Source organism: Orbicella faveolata, unplaced genomic scaffold (genome assembly GCF_042242905.1).
Source record: "Orbicella faveolata isolate gen_17 unplaced genomic scaffold, um_ofav_v1 contig_46, whole genome shotgun sequence".
Classification (NCBI taxonomy): Eukaryota; Metazoa; Cnidaria; class Anthozoa; order Scleractinia; family Merulinidae; genus Orbicella; species Orbicella faveolata.
In genome coordinates, this window is record NW_028301576.1 from 1,001,917 (window position 1) to 1,027,500 (window position 25,584).

The 25,584-nt window shown below is 38.0% G+C and overlaps 2 protein-coding genes and 1 long non-coding RNA gene across 4 annotated transcripts; 2 read left to right on the forward strand and 1 right to left on the reverse strand.

Annotated features, from left to right (window-relative positions):
- The first annotated feature begins 1,470 nt into the window (after positions 1-1,470).
- Positions 1,471-2,416, forward strand: LOC149097847 (uncharacterized). Its single transcript, XR_016203796.1, has 2 exons — positions 1,471-1,590; positions 2,197-2,416. It is a non-coding gene; the product is annotated as an uncharacterized LOC149097847 (long non-coding RNA).
- Positions 2,417-8,316: 5,900 nt separating this feature from the next.
- Positions 8,317-22,920, reverse strand: LOC110067999 (UDP-N-acetylhexosamine pyrophosphorylase-like). Of its 2 annotated transcripts, none has more exons than XM_020775358.2 (9): positions 22,311-22,920; positions 15,492-15,840; positions 15,018-15,083; positions 14,025-14,152; positions 13,414-13,485; positions 11,899-11,967; positions 11,628-11,789; positions 10,756-10,807; positions 8,317-10,050 (listed from the first exon to the last, which is right to left on the reverse strand). In XM_020775358.2, the coding sequence occupies exons 1-9, from the start codon at positions 22,790-22,792 to the stop codon at positions 9,931-9,933; spliced, it is 1,500 nt and encodes a 499-aa protein (XP_020631017.2). In that variant the 5' UTR covers positions 22,793-22,920; the 3' UTR covers positions 8,317-9,930. The 2 variants fall into 2 exon arrangements, with proteins under 2 accessions (XP_020631017.2, XP_089133675.1); XM_089277549.1 differs by lacking the exon at positions 22,311-22,920 and adding an exon at positions 19,558-20,262.
- Positions 17,318-18,102, forward strand: LOC149097848 (uncharacterized). The gene has a single exon (XM_089277550.1). The coding sequence runs from the start codon at positions 17,431-17,433 to the stop codon at positions 18,094-18,096; it is 666 nt and encodes a 221-aa protein (XP_089133676.1). The 5' UTR covers positions 17,318-17,430; the 3' UTR covers positions 18,097-18,102.
- Positions 22,921-25,584: the final 2,664 nt, after the last annotated feature.

Sequence of the window (25,584 nt, forward strand, 5' to 3'; positions counted from 1 at the left end):
TCGCGCCCAACGGAGCAGATTAGGATTTCTTGAGTTTGGTTGAGTTCTAACCGACTCGATTGTATATCTGACTAAAACTTCGAACAGCGGATACGCATATCACTAATTATTTCATGGCGCAGTGATCTCAGTGTGTATCCCCTAAACACAGCCGTTAGATTGGCTATCTACCTGATCGAAGAAAATGGCCAATTATTACCGAAACGTGCTGGCTGCTTACTCGCTACGACGTTTATACCCAGGTTGAGATTTGCGGAGTTTGCAACTCGAATGTCTAAATATCTAAACTGAAATCGCGTGCAGGGGATACACATATCACTAATTATTTCATGGCGCAGTGATATGTGTATCCCCAGAAACACAACTGTTATAATATAGCGCATCAACCTTGTCAAAACTGCAGGCAATATTAGCACCCGACGTTTTTACACGGCTTGGGTTCACTGAAGTTTGAAACTCGATAATTCCACTAAAAACGCGTGCAGGCGTGCACGGGATAATAAGGGATACACATATCACTGATTATTTCATGAACTGGTGATATGTGTATCCCCATGGACACAGCTGTTATATTGGCTTTCTACCCAAGAAGAAAAATGCCCATAACATTTGCATTGTCAAAACTGGCTTGCTAGAAATATTCACACCCGGCATTTATTCATAGCTTGGGATTTCTGGAGTTTCACTGACCTCGGTTGTACACCGTCGCCGACCGCATGCAGGGGATACACATATCACTAATTATTATATGGCGCAGTGATATGTGTATCCCCTGAAGACAGCCGTAATCTAGGCTAACTGCCGAAGAATAAACGTCGAATATTATGAAACGTGCTAGCAATAGTCGTAGTATAGCAATGTTAATACAGCTTGAGACTTAACATATCTTACAAAAAGTCGAACTGATAAGCGGGTGCAGGGGATACACGAGTGCCACTAATCATTTTATGGCGATCGGGTCGAAGCCGTGATATGTGCTTCACTCCACGAATAATTCAGATGCAAACAAGGCGATGAACAGTGGAGAATATGCGTTACTCGAGGGGTGAGAATGCACCGCGTCGAACCGCGCAATTAATATCGTCCTAGAAATCCGGTGCCGTGAAACTCAAATTGAAATATATCTAGATCCATTTGGTGTTCAACTTTAAATTCATTATATCCTGCTCGCAGAAAACCAGTTAGGATCAAGAACACAATTCCAGCAGCAGATACGTAAACTTTTTCAACTACAAAAATTGAGATTTGTGTTTTAAGCCTGTTTGGGTTAGTCGTTCGTCCAGTAAGCGACCGGACGACGAGAGCGCTTTCAAGGAGGATATTGCTTTTTAAAGTAGAGGGGAGGCGGGTGGGGGATACACATATCACTGGTTGCCATTTTGGAGGGGAAACACATATCACTAGTGATATGTGTGCGGGGATACACATATCACGGGGATACACATATCACTATACAACCCTGTCGTACCGGTTTGCCCGTGTTGTTCGGTGGTTCAGATTAATTTTGCTGTTCGCCTCGCGGTGTTTAAGCTTGTTGTTGTGAATCAGCAGCTACAGATGAAAGAAGAAAGGACCACAAATACAAAAAAGGTATGTAGACAATAACTTGTTGCAATTGCTGGTCCTGGAAATGTTCGTTGGACCCTTTAAGAAATGCTCCGCAGTGGCCGTCATTACTGATTAGTAAGCCTTTTGTCAGTTCGTGTTGTACATACGTACATTTATTTGATAAGTAGGTTTTAAAAGTATGCAACTGTACAGCTGATGTGGACCTACTACTACTAAGTCTGGATAAGGAAAACAGAAATTTACAATGCAATCGTCATAATACTAAAAATAGTGTACAATAATGGTTAAAAAGAGGGATCAAATAATTTTAAAATATCTAAAGTTAGGGTTCTTTTTCTTATTTATGCCTGTTTTTTTTTTTCAATTTGTTGCTTGGACTGCTACAAGATTATATCCGTTGAAAATTTTTTTCATGGTGACAGAGAAGGTTCGTAAGTCTATTCGTTGTTTATCGATTTTATTTAGCCTATAATACTACGAATTTCATAATGGAAGTGATCTCACGATTTCAACTTGTTGAGCTGATCATGAGAAGCTCACTTAAAACTCAAGTTACATGTAATAGTCAAGCACCTGCATGAAAATACAAATTTTCGGTTTCGAAATAAATTTCAATTTTACTTTCAGAATTTCATGATTACAACAGCAGCAAGATTGCCTTCTTTGGTGAGCCATTCTAAATAAAATGCCAGAGAACTTTGAGGTACCATTGGATTTTCATTCAGGATGGATAGGTCAAAGGAGTCTTCAAGTTGTACATTGCCAGTAATAAGAGGCAGAACACCATTACAGAACTGTGTAGTAACTCACTCATTTGAAACAATAAATTTATTAAAATTTAAAATCATTTCAGTGACTAATGTGATTTTCTATGTTACAATAACATGTTTCCTTTATGCGCCACTGTTTTGCTAGCCTATCCATATGTACACAAAAAAACTGTTCAACTAACCGGACAAGTTTTTAATTCACAGTATTTTAAAGTTATAGCTTTCGGATTTTAAACTACCTTACTTTAAACTCACTTGAAGTACATTTGAAATCTGAAAGTTTACAAACATTGGCCGCTCCCTGAGGAGCCTGCTTTTTTGACCATCCACATCCCTTCGGCTTGTGCTGAAACCTCAAATTCTTCCAGAATTGATAACATCTCAGTTGCTGGATAAATAATCCCTCTTCTCTTTGAAGTGTATTTGTTTTCTGAGATCTATAAAAAGAATGGCATTGCTGCAAGTTAGTTCACTGGAACTACTTTTATGTCCTTATCTTTCAAGGGGTTAAATGTGAAGAAAGGTAAAACATCTAGTAATTTTACTTCATTATATAATAGAACTGACATTTATATTGGGGTAAAGCTGTGTCTGCTGTTCTAGTTAAGAAACATGCAATAATTAATTAAACAGACTTTTTAAACTGAGTGGCCTTATGGTCTTCCAAGGAGACCTGTATTTTAAATACAAATAAGAATAAAACAGGGCAAAGTACGTGAAATATGCTATTGTGCACAACAAAACAAGAGTTCTTTTTTCCTCTAATACACGGTGTTCTTCGCTCAATCTTGGATCTTCCCAGAGAATAGACTGCAAAATGACATTGAAAAGACCAGGTGCAGTTTTGTCAGCAAACTCTTTCATCTGTCCAGGAGCATACAGTGGCACAGCATCACTGCTTCCATAATGATGTTGCAATGATATTTAAAATTTTCCGATCAGCTGGTCAAATGAATTTTCTGAAATTAATAGAAAAGGTAAATATCTATTTTACTAATTTAAATAAATTATTGAAATAATTTTATTTATTAAATTTAAATATTTAATTCTCTGCTTGTGTCAATCACTGTAGTGTGTTGGTCTTAACACATCCTCTTACTTATTGGATTACACAAATGCAATACCTGTATCAGAAATATAATCTTGAAATGGTGTCTGTTACCCTTACCGGTCACCTAAACAACATGTTATTTTGATTGTTACCTAAGTCACTAGTCAATATTCAAACAAAAATAATTATCAGTTTTCCAAATTATTGAAAGGATGAGACTTGAATAGTTTGTGGCAACTCTGATGCAGCATTTTTTTCTTGGCCAAGAGACTCCTCAGATAACTCTTCCAAATCATTGCCATAATAATTGAGAAGTCCTCTAAATCCTTGTCATTAGTGCTTATGACTTCAACTGAATGATAAAATTTATGATATTGTCATTGACCATGTGCAATACATGTAAATAAGGATAATCTGTTTGAATGAGTTTTGGTCAGATGGTGTTATTATAGTGTGCCATGGATTATCATGATGTCAAACAATTATCCTTCAAAATACTTGTATCTTGTATGTCTTGTATCTTTACATTTCAGGTGAGTGATACTAACCTGATAGTTGAGTTAAGTTATGGATTTCTGTTGTCATCCTGTTACAAACTGTTTTATCCATTGTAAATTCACAATAGCAATTTATTTTTACCACCCCAAATGATGTTTGTATTTCTGCCATGGATGTTTGCTGGCTTTTTGGGTACCACAGGTCTATTCCACAAGTCTCTTCTAGAAATTTAAGTCTTTAGAACAGCAATTGGAAATGGTTCTGAACTTTTTGGAGGCCTTCACTACTGCTGTGTTGCTGCTTTAAGTTCTTGTGTAGTCCTAAAATTGGTAAATTGCAAGATCTAAATAAAAAATTAAAAGAAAAATAAGAAATAAACATATTAGTGATGAGTTTGTTTGTATCCAGATACTGAAAATGGATATCCAAAAAGCATATCCCCCCACTAATGAAAAATGGAGTGGGTAAATTTTTAGTGAAATTTTTCATGAAGTGGGTGCTCATAGGGTTCCTGGGCACCCCTCTAACTGAATCCTCGGTGTGGAGACAACATTGCAGTACTACTGAATTTCAATAAGTATATGTGAAACTGACATTAATTTTAGATATTATTGGTGCAATTTTATGGGTTTGGTCTTAGGAAAAATAAGTTTGTCAAGTGGCATAAAGTTCTTGTTTTGCCGTCTTTAAAATTATTATTTTTCTTTAAATTTGTTTGGCAATTAATTTTTCAAAATAATATTTCCCAGCTTCTGTGCTACCTTTTTCTTTCCACAATATACCAATTTTAGACTGAACTGCCTGAGGTGGCTTTTTGCTACCTGCACCCCAACAATTAATTTTAGTGAAGCAATTGACAGTACTGTACTGTAGTCAAGAAGAGTAAAATAAAAATGTGAGGTACATTAATGCAAATAACACTACAACATCAGTAGTGCGAGATAATTTTATAGGTACCTTTTGGAGTTTGTCATCTGAGGTCTGTTTATTTCCATCTTAGTGGAGAACCATACATGCGTAAGACTTGGATCATTTAACACGAAATATAATTAAATTTATAATGAATTTTTTTGGTATCATGTCTATTTTGCCCCAAATTTTACAAAATTTGATACAAACAACTTGTTTATTGTTGCAACAAAAATCTAAGAGTATGCTTTCCTTTTCCTTAATTTCATTTAATTTGCTGGTAAGAAGATTCCGAAAATCCTTGCAGCAATCCAAGGCAGTGCGAACCTGCGTGTCAATTATAATTAACCGATGTCTAATTAACTGACCTGCCAGTAGTTCGTAACACCGGCGGCTTCTAGTCAGGATGCGAGGTAAACCTTGTTTCTTCGTCCACTCTGGTACAGCATTTGTAGTACCACCTTGCACCTGGCTTGTACCCATGACATGTTGCTCCTATGGCATCCAGGACTGCAAAAAGTTTCGCAGGAATGCGCTGTTTCCTGACGCCTCGCGAATGGTTTTCTCTAGGAACCGAACATCTGTTGTTGCTCGTCCGTATTTCGACCCAGTGAACATGGCAAACTGTTGAGCCCACTTGAGTTCGGCAGCTCTGGTTAAATCTTCATACAGAAAATATTTTTTGCCGGCACATTTACGGCTGCTTTTGTTGGCTTTCCCACATTTTTCTGCGAAGGAACCTCACAACCAAACCAACGCAACAAGGAGTACTACGTAAAAAAAAAAATGCTCTTGTCGAGCACGAACGCGCCCGACATTCTCTCATATTTTGTTGTTGGTGCAAACACCAAACCCCTGGGTGCAAGCGCTTGAAACTTAAATGAAAAATAAACTTTTCAACGAGACAAACCTTTCCCCCACTTTCTTTTGCTAACTCTTACTTTTTGTTTTCAAACTTCGCGGTACGAGATTTTATCTTGTTTACATTGGATTTTAATACGTACCCGGAAATGCGTAATTTACCGGAAGCTCAAATTTGTACTCATGCGCAGTGCGTTTTACCGCGGTGTTCGCTTGATCACACCATGAAGCAGCGACGACACTGGGAACGACAGGCTCGTACCAGGCTCCTAACCCACGTGGATACCCACGTCCAAAGACGTCCATGTCCATGATGGGACGTGCGACGATTAGTCATCTGGCATTTTGTGTTCTGCGCGCGCTCTGATTGGCTAAAAAGCTAGTAGAAATAACTTCATCTTTGAGAAAACTCTAGCCTAAAATGTCAATCATCTGCTGCCCACAGCATTCTCTCGGGCATAACGCCCGGAGTAGCCCGCAGAACAGGCGTAATTTTTTTTGCGTATTTTAAGCGAACAGAGGCGAAAGCAAGGCGAGCGCGAAGTGCGAGTCGCGCGCGAGGGGAAGAGCACCTATGCAAAAAATTACGCCTGGGGTAATGCTGGTAAGGCCGGGAATTGATATGTCAATCATCTCCCGCCCACAGCATTACCCACGGGCATTACGCACGGGGATAATGGTGTGGGCACAGATCACTCAAGGGTAGTATAAGAGTTTGTATGGAGAACTGTGGCTAAAATATGAGTTTGTATGGAGATCAGGAGTTGACATTAAATTCGTTCAATGTATAGGTAATTAACCGAATAAAGACTCTTGAACATTGAACGAATTTAATGTCAACTCCTGACCTTCATACAAACTCTTTCATTACGCTTGGGTGACCTGTGTTGTGGGCAGGAGATGAACTGTCAGTCATCTCGCACCTCGGCATTATGAATTTTGGAAGACGAGATGCAGGCTAACGTTTTCTACAGTCTAAATCCCGACCTTTAGAAAACTACTGTTTAGTAAAAACTTAGCCTGCGAACAGGCTCACGTTGGAGCACAAGCGCGCGCGGCGTAGCCGCGAGACGAGAAAGTGATTTTCTTGGCGCCTCTTCACCAGACTCCTTCCCGCCGGATCGCTTTGCTCTTCGCCGCTCGCGTGTGTGACTCAAAGGTGAGCAAAACTGAGCCCAATACATACGGGCTGAACAAGCCAGGTAACTAAAGTATTAATTGTGATGGCTGTCTTAAAGTGCCACTATGATGAAATTCTCGATATCCATTTCTTTACATTTTCGTACACATTAGGTCTTTGCTAGATATCTTGCCAAATCTCAATTTTCAACAAACATTAAAACTCGTGGTTTTTGGACCTTAATTTCCGAGAATTTACAGCCGCCACGAATTTTCCTTGTTCCAAGTCTTGGTTGAAAATTTGAGAAAATGACGTCATTTTCTCAAAAATACCGCACGGGTTGAAATTATGATAACAATTAATGTAAAAAAATTGCACGAATATATGAGCCGAAGTTTTCGTTATTCTTTATGCGAATTGCTGTGCTAATTGTTATTATAATTTCAACCCGTGTGGTATTTTTGAGAAAATGACGTCATTTTCTCAAATTCTCAACCAAGACTTGGAACAAGGAAAATTAATGGCGGCCGTAAATTCTCGGAAATAAAGGTCCAAACGACATGAGTTCTAATGTTCGTAATAGATTGAAATTTGGCAAACAATCTAGGAAAGACCTATTGTGTGCGAAAATGTAAAAAAATGGGTATGGAGAATTCGATCATAGTGGCACTTTAAACTGGAAGTCCTGCTTTGATTTGCTGGTAAACTAATGCATCAGTTCTCCGTATTAAAGAATGAAAGGAAACGAAAAGGAAATAAAAATATCTTTAAATTTCTTGACGACAAATATTTTCTTTTGTTAAGAGTTTTGAAAAAGCAATTCGCAGAAAGGCAGAAACTAACTCCTGTTAAGAGAGGACGAGCTCCGAAAACCCCCGTCTGAAAAGCTGATCACTGGAGAGCTCGACGAACAAGTTTGTTAGGCCACAGTAAGGACACTTGAACCACGAACAGTTTATAATGGTAATAGGACTGAGTGGAGTCCAATTCGGTCTGTAATCATACGAGCGATTAACAAAATCGGACGATCGCCAAGCGGGAGTCCGATTTGTTAATCACGAGTATGATTACAGACTGAATCGGACGACACGATGTCCTGTTACCAATTTATCAAAACTATGACAAAATTCGAGAAACGAACAAACCATCGAGTTATCGCTGAATGATTAAACGTCGTTATGAATGCTGAAAAACACAACAGTTTACTCAACAAAGTGCACCGCAACAGCGCGCGCAAAATGACGCGTACTGTCCATTTACAACCATGACGCGTACACTGTCCAATTTATGCTCAAATCGGGCTGCTGATAGCCAATCACGTTCGAGAATTTCGTCATAGTTTTGATTAATAATAATATTGTTTTTGGTGACTATAGAATAGAGGCTCGTCATATAAAGTGCAAGATCCGCAATTTCACAATGAAAACCCTTTATACTCTTGATAAATGAAGGGCCCTCATGAATTCTATGGTCACTCAAAAAATGTGCTAAGAATGTTCTGTTCGGAGAAATGTTTACAGAAGTAACTTGAGAACAGATTCCCAAACTAGCAATTTATTCCATGCCATGATCGCATTGGCAAAATTCAAATCTAACTATTGGTACTTGACGTAAAAGTTCTAATGTGCATACATGTATGTCTTTTTGCGTACTTGTAGATATTTAGATGCTTATGGTATTGTGTGTGATATGGATTTGTATTACTAATTAAGTTAATCCAGAAATATTCAGTTTGTCTATCAGTAGACATCATCAGTAACCTCGGAGCAGTTGTACAATCTGGGCGAGAAGAATTAGACAATTTATGAACTGCTCCAGGGTTCCAGTGGAATATTTCTGTGCAAATAATTTAGTAATAAACCTAGCTATAAGAAAATCTGTGATAATACAATATTCTTCAACATTTCACTGTACAATTTCAACCCAACACAACAATTAAAAAATATCAGTAAAATAAAAATAATCGAAATAAAAACAACTGATGATACATTGTATCTAAATTGAATAATCAATAACACCTACCAGATCAATCCCTTTTGATTTCAAAGTAATGTTGACTTTTTTCCAGAAATATTTCGTATACATCTAGATCTTCGTATGCATGTAAATCTTCATATGCATCTAAATCTTTGTATGCATCTAAATCTTTGTATGCATCTAAATCTTTGTATGCATCTAAATCTTTGTATGCATCTAAATCTCTCTCTCTTTTTTTTTTTTTTAGATGAATATACCTATTATTATGATATTTTTGTAAATCCTAGTTGAGGGATATGAAGAAGTAAAGTAAAGGCCTACCTTCACATGTTCTGTACCCTAACATACATGAAGGAAGGGGAACTTCACCTTCAATTGCAAAAAGTGATGCCCTGGGCTGTGACGACCATATTTTCTTAATTAAATGTTAGAGTCCAGGCATCTTCTTAAACCCAACATTTGTAAAACAATGGTACTTTATCATCATTTTTGTCAACTTGGTGTTTTGTCATAATCTCTGTTCAAACTATTACTTGTTTTCAAATTAAACTCTTAGGCAAAATACAGATAACAAGTAAACTGATGGTGCATTTTGTAAACTATCAGCAAAATAAATTTACTGATGACATTAAGATCTGAAATTGTGCTCCAAAACATGTATTCAACTTTTACTAGGTAACAGTTTATAAACGAACTATTGTAAACTGTTTCCACTAACTAGACTCAATGAGAAGCTTAGAGACCTGGCCTTCTGTTCCCTTTCAGTTGTATGTTAAAGGACAATAATACGGGAGAGGACTGTCCAAACCCTCCTGAAGAACAGGTCACGGGTGGTGTTTATTGTTTGCTATCCTTCCCCACTCTTTCCCAGCCTTGTTATTATTATTATTTTTTTTAATAATTTTTGATGATTTTCTCCTTTAGTAAAATTATATCATTAGTAACAAGATTTCCCTCAACTTGAAGGACATAAATTACCATTTGCATTAAGTGCCATATAGATTTGATAAAAAATTCCTCAAGCCTTCTACACCTCTGATAGTTTTGACTGACAAGTCTCCCATAGTACCGACCAATGAAAACTCTAGCACCCCTTTTCAAAAAGCTACATAAATTTAACATTAAAATTCTTAAAATATTCTGATCAGTTTAATGAACAAGTACACACTATCACGTTAGCTTTCCTTGCTCTTCTTTCGAGGTAGTTCACCATCACTCTCTTCCTTGCCATCGGCTGTCAGATGTACACTCTTTGTTGCTGAAAACTGTCTGTCTTTGACAACATCTTCTAATCCCTGAAGCAATATATCAAGCATTTATTCATCAGTACATGCAACTGACCTAAGAGCTGAAGAACTCCTAGAAAAATGAATGTGCACAGACCTAAACAAGACACTGAGAAACATACATGGAAACAAATTACAAGCAAAAGTAGGGCCATAACAATGTAAATAATAATTATAATATAAACTGAAAAAAGTGCAACAAAATTATCTATAATTCTGCCAACACTTTAAATGGATTATGCAACCCATATTTGTGTAGGTAAGATTTCAGATTGGGCATGCTTAGTTTAACATACAGACCCACGCAGCCATAGAAGAAGTCACAGTTTGCACTCAAAAGCAATAGAAATAAAGTAAAAAAATATCTTACTCCTTCTATACTTGGGGTATACCCCCAGAGCTATCACATCTTAATTTTACAGCTCTTGACGAGTGGTTTTCAAAGACCTTTTTGTGTTCAAATTCAAACCAAATTGGCACAAAATGGCACATGGAGTGAGAGTGTTAACCCTGAACGGAGGCATTGTATATTTGTGTTCTTAGGCATGTTGATGTAATCAGGCATCTACATGTGCATCTTCATGGTACAGGACCTAGAGTGAGTGTCAGTGGACAAGCAGCGAACAAGCATATGCTTCCTGATGCAAGTATGTAACTTATGCTGTTAATATTACATTTTTCTTGTATAAAATAAAAAAAAATAAGTTAGATTACCTCTCCAGCATATGAGAGAAGTGGAGATATTTCACATACTACAGAACTGGGTCTGAAACAGGAACAAAACAATCAAAGGGAATCAGTAATTTGCCCACAAAAAAGACAAAAATATATTTTTACTTTTTTATACAGCATGCAATAATTGCATCATATTACCTAGCATCATAATATCATGCCCACTTGCAGATGAGTGCATGCCAACTATCTCTGTCAATGATATTGTTTTTAAAATACTATAATAAATCATCTAGCATCATATGCCTGTAGACATTATGAGCAAATATCTCAATGATACTGGTTTGAAAATTAATTTTATTATAAAACCTCTTACTAACTAAGCATGGGGACTGTGCTGGGGAGTACTGGCCTGAGGACACTGCAGTGCGGACTGAGCACAGCGAGGTCCGTACAAAATCAACAGATGGCCCATATGGCTCAAGCCAGCTAGGTAACTACCTGTAAATTGTTTATTATAAGGAACTTAGGCTATGCTTGTTTTAAATTTGCTGGCTTTCGAAAACAACAATTGAAATTAAAATGATTCATAATAGTATGAAAATAAAGAGCATATATATTCTAGACAATCAGAGAGTGATAATAACTAAAATAGAAAGAAGTAAACACATGGAGCAGAGTGCATGTACACTTAACTGTCAAACCTATAAGCAACATTCTGGGAGGCACCTCGTGTGGGTACTCCTGTACCATTTGTGCTCTCCCTTTAGTTTTGGGAATCATTCTCCTTTTTCCCACTATTTTAGATATAATTATATTGTTTGATATTCATTACATTCCCAATAAGGCTTATTAATTTAATTTCAACTGGTGATAATATAATTTAAGAGAGAAAATTAAAGGAAATAACTTACTCTGCATTGTCCTCAAATTTACCACCAGCTTTGACAATGTAGTTGTAATGTAAATTTAACAAATCCCTTTGTGCTGTTTCTGGACTGTCAGTTGGCGAACCTTTGCCATTTTTGAGAGGAGAAAATTCTTCTTCTCGTGCAACTTCCAGGACAGCAAATTTCCTAAAGCAAGAATATTGAGATTGCAAGATCGGCAAGATGATAAGAGGAACAAGTTCATACTGATTTCTGTTTACATGTGCAAGTCAAAATTACATTGATTTAAACTCACTCTGTAAACTCAAACACATCAAAGACAAACTTCTCCAACTTTATCCCATTTGGTTCTGTTGGAACTTGCCTGCAATAGTAAATCAAAACCAACAATTATGAGAACATGTAAAAATTAATGAACTGTTTTCAGAGCATTTATAAATAACTAAATCTATAGCTTTTTAATTTTGTTGCCTTTTAGCATGTGTACATTTAGCTAGAAATAATTAGTTGAACCATCATAAATTGTGCAAGCAGTGAAAGCAAAAGAGAAATGGGGGAGTTAGGGGGGTGGGGAGTGATCATAACTTGACCACTTCACGTCCTTCTTGCATATCTGCCACTTGTTTGTGATTAACTACTAATTAAAAGCTGAATAACACCATAAACATTGAAGAAAATAAAAATATGAAATTCAAATTGTCTTTTGCACGTATCGTACTTTATGCTTTATTGACAACCTCTACTAACCAACATCTTCAGTTTTTTTTCCCCATCATCTTGCTTAAAACCTTGTTCAAATCCATACAGCACTCAAAAAAAGTGCCCAGTTGTCCGGGACAAGAAGATTTTTTACTGGGCAGGTAACTTTTCATTCTAACTTGCCCAATCGGTAAGGGCCCAGGCAACTCATCTGCCAGCTTAATGAAAAAAAGTACACAAAGACAAGCCCAGGGCAAGCAAAATTTGAGAACTACTTGTTCAAAGGCCTAAAGGCAAGATGGAATTCAAGTTTTTTCAAGTCCTGCCATATACACTAAAAAAAACCTTTAGTTGACAGAAATGACCCATCATAAGCAGGATGTCCACACTAAATAACACACAGGGGTACAGGTACACTGTAGAAGTTATAAATTGATACTTGAAGTTTCATCTCTAGAACAACAAGTTATGGACTTGAGTGTGTCTGACACCAAGCGGCAAAAGCTCCCAGACAGTATGAGAATAACATCACTAAAAGAGTTCAAGATAGCCATCAAGAAAATGAACTTTTAGTATCTTAGCACTCTAATTATGTATTGTGATACTTTTATTAATTGATTGATGAATTTTTCTTTCTCAAAGATATTAGCTCGTTTAGAGCTACTCCGAATGATAATTTGAGTTGAAATAAAGTGTATACATAATTATACAGGTACAGAGCCATGTAAAATGACAGCTAATTTAATTTATTAAAGGTGCCTGTCTAATGGCCACTGCAATATTTACTGAATCTAATTGTGGCAAAATGCTTCCAGATTTGCACACACATACAGGCACAGCGTTTTAAATAAGATTTGAAGTAAGCGGGTGCTGTGCCACAACAATCAAGAACAATACAAAAGGTTCTTAGCAGCCTTTGTCTAGAGAGCCGATTGTTGAAAACTGTTAACAATACAGATGGTGATGCACAACAAAATACAGGTGTACTTTCCAGAGTTCTAGAAAGTGCCAGGGTTTATCAAAAGCACTGCATGCAACATTTGTTGATTGTTTAACCAGTGGCATGTAAACCGATTATTGACAGGGTAGAAAATCACTTTCTGCTACATACCGATTTCCACTCTTGTCAACATAAGGTATCTTCTTTTTCGCTATGTGGTATTTAAGTGATGGCTCAAGTTCTCTAAGGGTTAAGAACAGGAATTATACAATCAAATTATGGCTATATCCACACATACACTGTATGCAGTACATCTGTTAAATAAAATTCTGCAAATAGAACACATCAAGTTCAGCTTGTTTGAATCTTGATATGTATATATTATTACACCTTTGATGCACTCTGTATTAATCCTGGAAAGTTTGGTGATACATTTCATGCAAACATGTAAATTATACTTCAGTTCCCAGGAAAGATAATAAATTGGCTGCCATGATCAAAACTGTTGTAATTACAAGTATGTTAAACAGTAACTGTTCATGTAAGTAATAAACAACTTAATAAAAATGTGTACATACAAAAACCTATAAGTTAGCCCATGAAATTGTGCTTGTATTTGAAAACAGTGGTCACATTAATTGGGTTCTTAAAATGAGGATATACACTGTAATTTAGAAGTTCTGAAAGCATTTGCTTAATAGATGGGCAACACATTTGGCTGTTGTGGAACCTTTGGAAAACTTGTTAATTCAAGGACTCTAATCAACACACAGTGTACTTACTTGACAATTTTCTCCAAGAAGTCTACAGTAAAGAAATGGTTGGCGATGTTGCCTTCTCGAAACATGAGTTTTCCATCAGGGTCTCTCTTTTGCTGAACTTCTTCTGAAATTTCACTGTACTCGACAACCTGATGAAAAGCCAGTCACATATTACCTACTTTAATTTTTAACTATCCTTCCTTCACCTGCAGAGGAATCCATATTTGCAGTCATCCCATCATCCAAAATGACTGAAAAATTGTACAGAAGACCAACGAACAATACAAATAACATGTCCACTCTGCCAAAAAATAACATTTCTTAACTTTTCTTATCAATGAGTTCCTTGCATTCTACAGTAACTACTTGCCATCCATTAGAACTTTTAGAAAACAGAGAAAGATTTGCAGCTTTCTTTTTCAATAAAATCATCATTTTGGTCTGCCATCTTGGATGATGCGGTAATTTTCCAGCAATGAAATCATTGCAGACTCAATTTTCATTTTGTCCACCATTGATGTTATGTACTGCAAACAGGTGGTACGATGGCATTTAGTTGTTTTGATCATGGTGCGATGTAAAGTAATGTTAACACTTCGGAAAAAATACAAATACATGTGTGAGCATGAAGAGTGATTTTAAGGGTTCCTTTCAGCCTTCATAAGAGTTGAATGGGCCTTGGTTTTCTTTTGTACCTGGATTTTCTATGTCTGCCAAATCCACAACACAACTACAGACATGATGTGCTTTAAGACTGATCACGTGAAAATAATAGAGAAGTAAACTTTCCATTTACATGCTGTTCAGTTGCCATTCTTCTCTACTGAATGGGAGTGTATGTTACCTGACATACTTGCCTGGCTGATGCCTTTGAGAAGAAAAACAAATGAATATGGATCCGTGCAATCATATGCCCTAACAACTGGATGGCATTAACTGTGAAAGTACAGAGGACTGAAAACACTATTCACTACAGATCCATGAACATAATAAAAGTTTCTTTGCCAGTAATACCTGGTATTTCCCATCACATTTCACCACAACTCCAACCCTCTCTTCAGGCTTTTTTTTCTCTACAACCTGTTCAAAAAAATTAAATTGTATATAGTGCACTGAGCTCTGAAAAAGCAATTTGCTGAAACCAATTTGTGAGCAGTCCATCACAATGGTCTTAACTGCAAAATGAATACCATTACGTAAACTGATCAGAATTTTCCTTTTCAACTTGCACCAGATTGCCATGTAATAAAAGCGTGTAATTTATGACACACCTGTCAAAACCTGGAGAAGGTCAACTGAGGAAGAACTGATAATAGATGGAAGACAGTAAAGAAAATGGTAGCAAAAAGAGTCCGCTGGTATGTACGACATTGTGGATGGCGTTTATCCTATGAGGAGCATACGGGAATAAGGAATTATAACTTCAAGGGAATATACCAAGCAAAATAGGGTTCTATAATCAACTGAACATTATTAAGTAAAACCAACCTTAGCACCACATTCTGCTGCTTTGTCAATACAGAATCCTATAAACACAGGATCTGCCATCTTGACCAGAATGTTGTCCACACAGTAAACATGAACAAACTCAATTCCTCGTCTCTTCATCTTATCAATGCGTTTCTTTTCATTCAGAACTTCATACAGACCGCCATTTCCTCCAGGAGCTCGAGCAACTTTACCAGGCTGGTCAAGAATGATTTTACCCTCAAATGTTAGACAGGGCAGAGTATGTTGCTCAAACAGAATCACGTCGTTCTTCTGAAGTCCAAAGTAATTGTGCTCTTCAAAATACTTTTTAGTGTCATCCATGGTATGTTCACTGGTCATGATGTACCTGACAGGTATTAGATAACAGCAGTTATTAAAAACTGGATCATTGCATAATGCAATTCGAGAGTTTTCACTGGCTTAGCCATCAAGTGTTTTGAGCATTGTGGATGACATTGTGCAATGTTTGTAGAAAAGCCTCCTGTCAAACTGGTGTTCTTCTGAGATTATGTAACCCCATTCTGATATCAGCTAAATTACACATCGTCAAATTTGCTATACTACCTCATCGCACATACTGTCAGACTGTCTGGCATTTTTGTCGTTCTTCTGATGCCAGAAAACTAGAACAAATTCAGGAACAAGCACTACGAGCTGTTTATTGTGACAATAAATCGACGTATGAGGAACTCTTGCAAAGAGCGAAACTACCAACACTTTATACGCGATGATTGCACGCCATTGCAGTCATAATGTATAAAGTCAAAAATGGTCTGGCGCCTCCTTACATTGCGGAATTATTTGTTGTTACCAATTCTCAGTATCACCTTAGAAATTCTGATTTCACCATACCCAGATTTTGGACTGTTGCTCATGGCAAACATAGCCTGACTTATTTAGGCCCTGTCATTTGGTCCAAACTCGACATATCTATTCGATCTTCTGAATCATTGCACACTTTTAAAAGGCGCATCAAATTGGTTGATTTCACTAGCCTGCTCAACAGTACTTGTAGAGACTGTTCTTTATGTAACAACTAACACTTGATCTTACTGCATGACTCATTGTTTGTTTTATATATATATTTTAAAACACTTACATACGTACATGTATTTCATATTTTATTAATTATTAGATAAGTAATTGCAGTTACGTGTCCTCAAATAGTATACATTGTATGCTAGTGACTTCGACACATTAATAAAGTTCTTATGTTATCTTATCTTATGAGCAATTACACCATGCTCTTTAAATACAGAAAGCGCACACGTAATTTTTCGGGCATGTTTATTTTTATCTTGTGTTAGATTCCTACATTTAGTTTCCTACATATAGTTTGAACTGACAACCTTAACACCGAACTAGCCAGCAACACTGGCTGTTCTCGCATGGTTTTCATCCAGTTGTGTTTGCATGACTTGTGGTTTTACGCACTTCACATCCCTGGCTATGCCAATATTATTGCTGATGCCCCTAGTCGTTGGGACACTCATCCTCAGTTTCCCACCACCTTCTATGAGGCTGCTTCTCTTCATTATGACACCCTCTTAGAGTGCATTTGCCCTTCAGAACTTTTCTGTTTCAAATGTCTATGGTAGTCATCTCTCTCTTTGGTTGCAGGTTTCCAACTCAACGACCTTCAACTCTGCATCACCAGGATTCAAGCCCTTGTACTTTCTGACTCTACCAAACACAATTATCCTTCCATTTGGAACATTTACTTGAAATTCTGCCAGTTTTACTCCATCACTCCATTTGCAGCCTCTTCATCAGCCATCACTTCCTTCATTGCCCTGCTTAGTTTTTCCGTGAAGTCACATCATACTGTTAATAATTACTTGAGTGCCTTTGGCGTTTACATGTGTTTTGTCATTTTGATACCTCTGCCTTTGACGATATCCATGTCAAATTAACACAAAAAGGCTTGGAGAAGTCCATGGTCCAACTTCCTCATCACAAGGCTCCTCTCACACCGGCCATTTTGCTACAATTTTACTGCCATCTCAATATTTGTGACTCTGCTCATCTCGCCTTGTGGTACGCCTTGCTCGTGGGTTTTTTCTCCCTCTTCAGAACTGCCAACCTCGTCCCTCAGTCTTTCGAAAAGTTCTCCAGTCATCTAGTCTTGTCCAGGGGCAGCATCACTTTTACCCACTCAGGTGCCCTCCTCACAGTTACCCACACCAAAACACGTCAGGCTGGAAACACTGCTCTTGTGGTCCCGGTTCCTTGTATTCCAGGATCTCCCCTCTGCCCCACATCTGCCCTGCACTCGTTGCTCAACTCAGTTTCCATCCTGACTAGCTACCCTCTCTTCACTTACACCACTGCTTCATATCAGAATGACTGCATCACAGCAACATCCTTGAACAATAGCATCAAGCATTTGGCCTCTCTGGTGTCTCTTGATCCACAGGACTTCTCTGGTCACAGCCTGTGTCACGGGGGTGCCACATTTGCATTTCAATGCAGAATTCCCTCTGAGCTCATCAAAGTCCAAGGTGATTGGAGAACTGACGCCTTCATGCTGTATTTAACATTGCCTTTGGTGGACAGACTTGTGCTGTCTCACGTTGTGTCTCAGCACATTCAGTCATTCTAGTTCAGTTTCTGTATTCTCATTTTCCTTTTTTTTTTTCCATTCACTGATTTGCTATTTCCGTGCTTCTGTATTTTGTTTATACTCGGTTACACAGTTTCTTCGTTTCATTCAGGATGATTGACCTGTCCTCTAGTCACATATGTATATCTTTTTCGTTCAGTTCCTTTTTTTTTTTCTTTTCTCCTTTTCCCTTTTTCCTTCTCCTCTCCCTCTTCATCTTTCCCCTGCGAATCTTGTTTGGGCCTCTTCTTGGTTTGGGGTCTCCTCTCGAGGCCTGAGTCCCTCTCGCTTATTCAATAAAGATGCCCAAACAGATTCGCTGGTGGTCGATGTTGTCCCCGGGTGAGTGGGGTGGGGGGACATCCGGGTGAGTGGGGGGGATAATTGTTCATATTCCTAAGAGTAACTTAATTAGACCCAGGCCCTTGCAGTTCGTCGCCTAGGTTGTTCTTTTCATCACGAGTTGTCATCTGATATCTTTGCTTTTCCTTCGTTCACTCTCGCGTCGCTTTGTTCACCCTCCCTCCCGCCCTGGGGGGTCTCCTCTTGAGGCCTCAGGTCCTCTCACTTATTCAATAAAGATGTCCAAACAGATTCGCTGGTGGTCGATGTTGTCTCCTATGGTTAGCCAAGTGTTGCAAAATTCAACAACTTGCACCTTCATATTCAACAACTTATATTTATGATCAACAACATACATTTATATTCAACATTTTATATTCATATTCAACAATACGCATTTTCTTTCAACTTCAACCAAAATTCTTTTCATTCAACAAAAATATTTGTTCAACTTCAACCAAAAATAATGTCATTCAACAACATTTGTTCAACTTCAACCCAAATGATTTTCATTCAACAAAAATAATTATTCAGCTTTTACCAAAATCATTTTCATTCAACAACATTTGTTCAGCTTCAACCACAATTATTTTTATTCAACAATAATAATTATTCTTCTATCATGCATAGTGATTTAATAACATACCTTCTTTTATGACAAAGGTTTTGAAAGTTCCTGGACATTCAAAATATCATCATTCAACAAACAAGCATATTGGAAAGGGATACCCATATCACTAGGAATGAGTATCCCACTTTCCCAGTGTTCAAATGACTTAGTCTTGTCTACTTTATTTGCATTTTTTATAGATGTCTCTGAAGAAAAAAACTGCTTTAATGGCAAAATTTAATAGGAGGGATAGTCAAGGAAAGAGCGAGAAATAAACAAGTATAAGACTTTCCCTATATCCAAAGATTAGCCTTGTCTATACTTTATTTATATTCACTTTGGTTTTGTCTCCAAAATGAGAAAACTTCTTTGATGGCATAGAGAACTGTTCGCCAGCAAAATCTATGTATACTTTAATTTAAGCTTAGTAAACTTTGAAGATTAGTTCAGCAGAATTTGCTGAAACCAAATAAAAAACTTTAAGAGCTAATGGCGCTACAAGTACTTACCAGGGAAGTGTGGCCTTATTTCCGGTTTGTTTATAAGCCAGTTCTTGCACTTTCAAGATTCTCTCAGCCTGAAGATGATATACAGTTTTCCCTGAAGGTAAACCGACATCGTACATTCCCTTCGGATATGAAACTCCTAACCGGGTGCCTTGTCCACCAGCAAGAAGCAACACGGCGACTTTGCCTTCGCTGATGACTTGCAAACCTTTATCTCTCCAACTGTCGACTTTCTCTTGGTTTTCTGCTCCAATGACGCTGCCTACTTGCTCCGGAGGAACTGGTTGTAGCTTTTCATCCTTCTTTTCAATACTTTTAGCTTTGCTCATCGTTTTCTCAAACAAATGGTTGATCTTTGGGTAGTCAATGTTTCGAAGGTCATGGTAGAAAACCCATTGCTGGTATTCGGGTAGTGTGTCCCAGTATTGGAACAAATGGTCTTGATTGTTATCTTTCAAGTCTCTTCTCAACTTGTCATAATCCATGTTTTAGTAACGAAATTAGCAGCACAATTGCGAACTGCAAATTTGCGAAAAATTTCTACAGCTCGATCTTCCCCTTCCCAGAAATGTAGTAAAACATACAGCCTCAGTTACAAGCTGTCCAGGTGGACCTGACCAACAGTGGCTGAAATTCTTCTAGGGAGGGGTGATATTATTTTTGACAACATGTCCTCAGACCCTCTATTTTGTCTTAAGTTCATCGACATTGCAAGAAGAAGTATAATGTCAGGAGCTATAATAATGGTTCCTGATAATATATAAACTGCATGGGATTTGAAAAAGCTTGAACGTAAAGGGGTGGGCCGGGAAAAGATATGTTTGCGCCTCTCGCACTTGCTTGCATCTCTCACGCGCTCGAAGAAACTATCTTGTAACAATTATTTCGCTTTGTGGACTGTTCTTTCTCTCTAGTCCCCCAGTCTGAAGCATTTATGAAAATCTCTTTTGGCTTGTAATTGAAAAAATAAGCGACATGAAACAATAGTTTATTCCCCTTTTCGCGGAACATAGACACATCAGATTTCACGGAGGAGTAGAAGGTATCACCTGCTCTTCAATGTTTTCACAGTTCTCTTGCGTTTTATTCAGATGTGCTCTTGGCTCTTGTCCTATTCACAGCTGTGTTTTCCTTACAGTTTTGAGAGCCCAGGGCATGACAGCTGATGTTGCTCGTGCTTCGTGACAATTGCAAAAGGTCAAAAGGGAGAAGGAAACGGCCGTTTTAAAACAAATGGAAATAAGTAAAACAGTAAATTTGAAAATTGATAATTCGTCGTTCATGTAGGTTCGATTTCGAGTCCAGTCTACATTGGCTCTTGATTGATCCTACGTAGTTTCCAACCAACGGTTGATAATCGAGTCTACGGCTTGTATTTCTATGATAAAACAAGCCATATTTTTTTGGTTTGGTTTGCTACAACAGCGATAAGAATAACCCATTCTTTGGATTGTTCATGCTTTAGAATGATCTGGTGGTCAGTCGCAACAAATTTCTGCACCAAAACAGGAAGCTTACACATTGAATATATTTTTTGTGTGTGGCAGTCAAAGTTTACACCGGGAATCCCAAATTTTCTCATTGATGAGGTTCCTCAATGACTTATACACCAATCCCAATGGATTGGCATCAATTGTAAGAAACTATCTCATTGTTTCCATTTTGCCTTCGTTAGGGAGGCGCGAACAGGTCGTGACAGGCACAGCTTGTTGTACTGATCAGTGTCGCAGAGGTTTTCACCGCCTCGCCTGTACATTCTCATCGGATAAACTTTTTTTCTTTTTATAAGAATATATTTTACAAGAATACCAAGGCCAAAATTTGCAAAATTTTTTGCAATTAGAGATTTTGTAAAAAATGTAATTTTGTGTTTAAAGTTTTTATTGTGTTGAAAATTCTTCCTTCCTCTAAACGGCCAAAAGGCAACAAAAAAAGCATCAGCTGTATGTTCGATGGTGGCAAAATTTCTCCAAGAAGCTATGAGCACCATTCCAGTCTTTCATATTCTTCAGTCTGGCTTCAAAATTACTTCAACACCCTCAAAATCAACAGAATATTTTCAGCCTTTAAGGCTGCCGCACACTTTTTGGATGTGAGATGATCATACCCAACTTGGCGCCTTGACTGATTGAGGTGCTGCTAAGGTTAACTGTACATAACAGACATTGAATTTCATGTTGATGTATATGTTTGCCACTCTTCAAGAGCAGTAGCTTCCTTTTCAAAAGCCAATATTTGAGAAATTCTACTCAATTTTACTGTGATTTGTAGAAAAATCACACAAAGGTGCAAAAAACGCTGGATTTTCCAAGAATGGGCAAGCCCCGGCAGAACAGGCCATAAGAGGAAATAAAGAACATACAGACAACGAGTTTAAAATTTGTTGTTAATTACAAAGCATGACTCTGCATAAGTAAAATATTGTCGTGAAGCATGCAGGTCAACCAACAAGGTTTTGAAATTCCTTTACAAGGACCTAGCTTTCAAACCTTTTCATTTCTGAAGGAAACACGAGATCGATGAATCATGAGACGTGTTGATGTTTGAATGATTTTACTCGTTGTTATGGACACGCTTCCCTGCATCGAAAACTTGAGCAAAAGACGTTGACGTATTTAAAATCATTAAAGGCGCATCATGAAAGAAATCAGTCAAAGACTTTAATTTAAGCTAAGTAAACTTTGAAGATTAGTTCAGCGGAATTTACTGAAACCAAATAAAAAACTTTAAGAGCTAATGGCGCTACAAGTACTTACCAGGGAAGTGTGGCCTTATTTCCGGTTTGTTTATAAGCCAGTTCTTGTACTTTCAAGATTCTCTCAGCCTGTAGCTGATAAAGGGTTTTCCCTGAAGGTAAACCGACATCGTACATTCCCTTCGGATATGAAACTCCTAACCGGGTGCCTTGACCACCAGCAAGAAGCAACACGGCGACTTTACCTTCGCTGATGACTTGCAGACCTTTATCTCTCCAACTGTCGACTTTCTCTTGGTTTTCTGCTCCAATGACGCTGCCTACTTGCTCCGGAGGAACTGGCTGTAGCTTTTCATCCTTCTTTTCAATACTTTTAGCTTCGTTCATCGTTTTCTCAAACGAACGGTTGATCTTTGGGTAGTCGATGTTTCGAAGGTCATGGTAGAAAACCCATTGCTGGTATTCGGGTAGCGTGTCCCAGTATTGGAACAAATGGTCTTGATTGTTATCTTTCAAGTCTCTTCTCAACTTGTCGTAATCCATGTTTTAGTAACGAAATTAGCAGCACAATTGCAAACTGCAAATTTGCTAAAAACTTCTACAGCTCGATCTTCCCCTTCCCAGAAATGTAGTAAAACATACAGCCTCGGTTACAAGCTGTCCACGTGGACCTCACCAGCAGTGTCTGAAATTCTTCTAGGGAGGGGTGATATTATTTTTGACAACATGTTCCCAGACCCTCTAGTTTGTCTTGAGTTCGTCGACATTGCAAGAAGAAGTAATATATAAACCGCATGGGATTTGAAAAAGCTCGGACGCAAAGGGGTGGGCCGGGGAAAGATATGTTTGCGCCTCTCGCACTCGTACGCATCTCTCGCGCGCTCGAATAAACTCATGATCTTGTAGCAATTATTTCGCTTTGTGGACTATTCTACCTCTCTGGTCCCCCAATCTGAAGCGTTTATGAAAATCTCTTTTGCCTTGTAATTGAAAAAATAAGTGACTCGAAACAATAATTTCTTCCCCTTTTCGTGGAACATAGACACTTCAGATCTCACGGAGGAGTACAAGTTAACACCTGCTCTTCAATGTTTTCAAAGTTCTCTTGTGCTTTATTCAGATGTGTTATTGGCTCTTGTCCTATTCACAGCTGTGTTTTCCCTTACCGTTATGAGAGCCCAGGGCACGACAGCTGATATTGCTCGCGCTTCTCGACGATCGCAAAAAGTTCGAAAGGGAGAAGGAAATGGCCGTTCTAAAACAAAAGGAAAAATGTAACAGCGTAAATTAGAAATTGATAATTCGCCGTTCATGTAGGCTCGATTTCGAGTCCAGTCTACGTTGGCTCCTGATCGATCCTGTGTAGTTTCAAAATCAACGGTTGATAATCGAGTCTATGGTTCGTGTTTCTATGATAAATCAAACCTTCTTTTTTGGTTTGGTTTGCTACAACAGCGATAAGAATAAGCCATTCTTCAGATTGTTCATGCTTTAGAATGATTTGATGAAGTCGGAACAAATTTCCGCACCAAACAGGAAGCTCAAACATTGAATATACTTTCCGGGAAACCCAAATTTTCTCATTGATGAGGTTCCTAAATGACTTATACTGGGTTTTTCCTCATTTATGAATCCTGTTCATTAAGTGCACAGGTGGTTTCTCGGGATTGGCGTCAATAGTAAGAAAATATCTCATCCTCTCTATTTTGCCTTCGTTAGGGAGGCGCGAACGGCTCGCGACAGGCGCAAGTTGTTTGCACTGATCAGCGCCGCAGAGGTTTTCACCGTCGCCTGTACGTTCTCGTCAGATAAACTTTCTTCTTTTTATAAGAATATATTTTATAAGAAAACCGAGGCTGAAATTTGCAAAAGTTTTAGAAATTAGAGATTTTGAAAAGAATGTAATTTTGTGTCGAAAGCTTTTATTTTGTGTTGAAAATTCTTCTTTTTTCTCTGACGGCAAAGTTAGCCAAAAGCCAACAAAAACAGCATTAGCCGTATGTTCGATGCTAGCAAAATTTCTCCAAGAAGCTATGAGCATCATTTAAGTCTTTCATATCCTGCAGTCTGGCTTCAAAATTACTTCAACACCATCAAAGTCAACGGAATATTTTCAGCCTAAACTGGGCCGTGAAAACTACGAATATTTCATAGCGTAATATGGACAAAACACGTGCTCATATCAGATACAATACGTGAAACAGAGATTGAAATTGCCGTGGATGAGAAACTGGGGAAAGCAACGAACCCAAGACATCGTTTTCAGACCCAATTTAAAAAAAAAAAAAAAAAAAAAAAAAAACAGTGTATACAGCGTTTACATGTAACTTTTATTTAGTTATCATTATCATTTTGATCGGTTCACTTTCCTGTTATCTCTTTCATATGCACAGAAGTAGCAGAACCTTTCTGAAAATCAGTCCGTTGAGTTTTCTTATATTAAACTTTGGTCAATGTGAGGACAGGTTTCTCCCGCGGGAGTTAATACCCTGATTGCGCAGGTTTTTGTTCTGTCTCGCGCTCCCGATTCAAGCGCCTCTCGCGCTCGTGATACGCGGCTGTCTACATGACTTGACCCGAGGCCCTAGTAGAGAGGTATACCGCGAAAAAAGGCCCAGGACGCGCCCGGTTGACTCAGTGGGTTCTCTGATATTTTTTTTGCCCGGAGTTTTTGCCTAGGTGGCCTGTTCTAAGTCTTACGAAAGTTTCTCCTTGAGATCGTTTCTCTTTGCCGCATAATCACAAGACGCTTAATGTAAATAAATTTGTTTAATAATAGACTTCTTGTTCCCTTGTGAAACCCATTACACGTGATTTTCCGATTTACGCACATGAGGGGTCAAAACGCGTTCATTTTACGTGGCTCAAGCGCGCGTGCTTTATTTTTGGCAAAGTCAATAATCCAAATATCATTCGATGGACAGATTAACAATGACTCCTGTCACTGTGTTTTGATTAGGCTCCGGCCGATCTGATCTTTCTCTGTATACCGTTAACTCTGCTGTGTTCATGATGTCGATCCCCAAAACGACGCCCAAAACGATGTTCATGGTGTCGATGCCCAAAACTATTGAAGAGTCGTGTACGATACCAGTAATTTTAACATCACTGCATGAATCTTAACCGTCGAACTTCCGTATTATAGTTATTATTCTTTTGACTTGTTGACTGACCGATAGGTGAATTTGAAAACTATTATTAGCTACAGTTCAGCATAAATACGGCGGTACTTGTAAATTCAAGTGCGAGAAAAGTGGAACAATTTATCCAGCAAAGCTATTGAAGTAGGTAAGCTCTTATCAATTTTAATACAGGTCATATGCGGATCTCGAAAT

Excerpts from the sequence above, each read along its gene's own strand:
- LOC149097848 (XM_089277550.1), top strand. The coding sequence starts at position 17,431 with ATGGTCCAACTTCCTCATCACAAGGCTCCTCTCACACCGGCCATTTTG.
- LOC110067999 (XM_020775358.2), bottom strand. The coding sequence starts at position 22,792 with ATGGATTACGACAAGTTGAGAAGAGACTTGAAAGATAACAATCAAGAC. Across the intron at positions 15,841-22,310 it reads AATAAGGCCACACTTCCCTG|GTACATCATGACCAGTGAAC; the intron begins GTAAGTACTTGT and ends AATACCTGTCAG. Across the intron at positions 15,084-15,491 it reads CAGCAGAATGTGGTGCTAAG|GTTGTAGAGAAAAAAAAGCC; the intron begins GTTGGTTTTACT and ends TTTTTTGAACAG.